The sequence below is a fragment of the Hylobates moloch genome, unplaced genomic scaffold (genome assembly GCF_009828535.3).
Source record: "Hylobates moloch isolate HMO894 unplaced genomic scaffold, HMol_V3 SCAFFOLD_16, whole genome shotgun sequence".
NCBI classification, from domain to species: Eukaryota; Metazoa; Chordata; class Mammalia; order Primates; family Hylobatidae; genus Hylobates; species Hylobates moloch.
Genome location: NW_026652291.1, coordinates 56,736,288 through 56,737,997, shown reverse-complemented (window position 1 = coordinate 56,737,997; position 1,710 = coordinate 56,736,288). Strand labels below are relative to the sequence as shown.

General features: G+C 37.1%; 1 protein-coding gene across 1 annotated transcript; it reads left to right on the top strand.

The window, feature by feature from the left end:
- Positions 1 to 611: 611 nt before the first annotated feature.
- LOC116484758 (large ribosomal subunit protein eL34-like) lies at positions 612 to 1,047 on the top strand. The gene has a single exon (XM_032753712.2). It carries the CDS (start codon positions 632 to 634, stop codon positions 983 to 985), a length of 354 nt encoding a protein of 117 aa, XP_032609603.1. The 5' UTR covers positions 612 to 631; the 3' UTR covers positions 986 to 1,047.
- Positions 1,048 to 1,710: the final 663 nt, after the last annotated feature.

Here is a 1,710-nt window from a genome sequence, read left to right as displayed (position 1 = left end):
ATAAAGAAAATATGGTACATAGACACAATGAACTACTATTCAGCTATAATAAGGAATGAGATCCTGTCATTTGTAGAAATATGCATGGATCCGGAAGTCATATGTTAAGTGAAATAAGCCAGGCACACAAAGACAAACTTTGCATGTTCTCATGTATTTGTGAGGTTGAAAATTAAAATGATTGAACTCATGGAGATAGAGTTTAGAAGCATGGTTACCATATTCTGGGAAAGACAGTGGGGTAATGGGGGAAAACGGTATGGTTAATCAGTAGAAAATGATAGCTAGAATGAATAAGAGCTAGTATTTGGCTGGCTGCAGTGTCTTGTGTCTGTACTCCCAGCATTCTGGGAGACTGAGGCGGGCGGATTTCTTGAGCCCAGGAGTTGGAGACCAACTTGGACAACATGAGGAAACCCATCACTACAAAAAATACAAAATTAGCCAGGCCTGGTGGTGTGCACCTATAGTCCCAGCTACTCAAGAATCTGAGGTGGGAGAATTGCTTGAGTCCAGGAGGTAGAGGTTGCGGTGAGTGGAGATCACGCCACTGCATTCCAGCCTGGGAGGCAGAAAGAGACTCCGCCAAAAAAAAAAGCTCTTCTGGGGACGTTGTCTGCAGGCACTCAGAATGGTCCAGCGTTTGACATACAGACGTAGGCTTTCCTACAATACAGCCTCTAACATAACTAGGCTGTCCCGAACCCCTGGTAATAGAATTGTTTACCTTTATACCAAGAAGGTTGGGAAAGCACCAAAATCTGCATGTGGTGTGTGCCCAGGCAGACTTCGAGGGGTTCGTGCTGGAAGACCTAAAGTTCTTATGAGATTGTCCAAAACAAAGAAACATGTCAGCAGGGCCTATGGTGGTTCCATGTGTGCTAAATGTGTTCGTGACAGGATCAAGCGTGCTTTCCTTATCGAGGAGCAGAAAATCATTGTGAAAGTGTTGAAGGCACAAGCACAGAGTCAGAAAGCTAAATAAAAAAAAGAAACTTTTCTGAGTAATAAAAATGAAAAGACTTGCAAAAAAAAAAAAACAAGATCTAGTCTTTGATAGTAAGACAGAATGACTACAGTCAACAGTAATTTATTGAACATTAAAAAATAACTTAAAGAATATAATTGGATTGTTTATAACACCAATAAAGAATAAATGCTTGAGGGAGATGGCTGTCCCATTTACCCTGATGTGATTATTGAACGCCTGTATCAAAATATCTTACATACTCCATAAATATAAACACTATGTAATTACAATAATTAAAAATTAAAAAAATTAAATTTTTTTTAATTTGAAAAATACAGCTGGGAAAATAATAAAAAGCTGTATTTGGGTCATTGGAGCACTAGAATAACACAGAAACAGTATTTGAAGAGATATAACAAATGAATAAGTTTGTCAAGTCAGTGACTGGAAAATCTCTAAGAGCTGCAAGCCAAAAAACAAAAACAAACAAAAAAATAAAAAAAAACAAACAAAAACAAGCAACCCGTAAACTAGACAATTTATAATAAAATCCTGAAAATCAAAGGTCAATAAAAACCTCTTAATGGCCAAAGTTAATCAACACATGGCCTCCTAAGGCATAACAATCAAATGTAAAGATGACTTCTTATCAGAAAAATTGGATGATATTAGAAGATAGTAACTTGACAGCTTTAAAGTGGTAAGCATAAATAACTGGCAGCTTAGAATTATATAACTAA

Coding starts and splice junctions, on each gene's coding strand:
- LOC116484758 (XM_032753712.2), top strand. CDS start 632: ATGGTCCAGCGTTTGACATACAGACGTAGGCTTTCCTACAATACAGCC.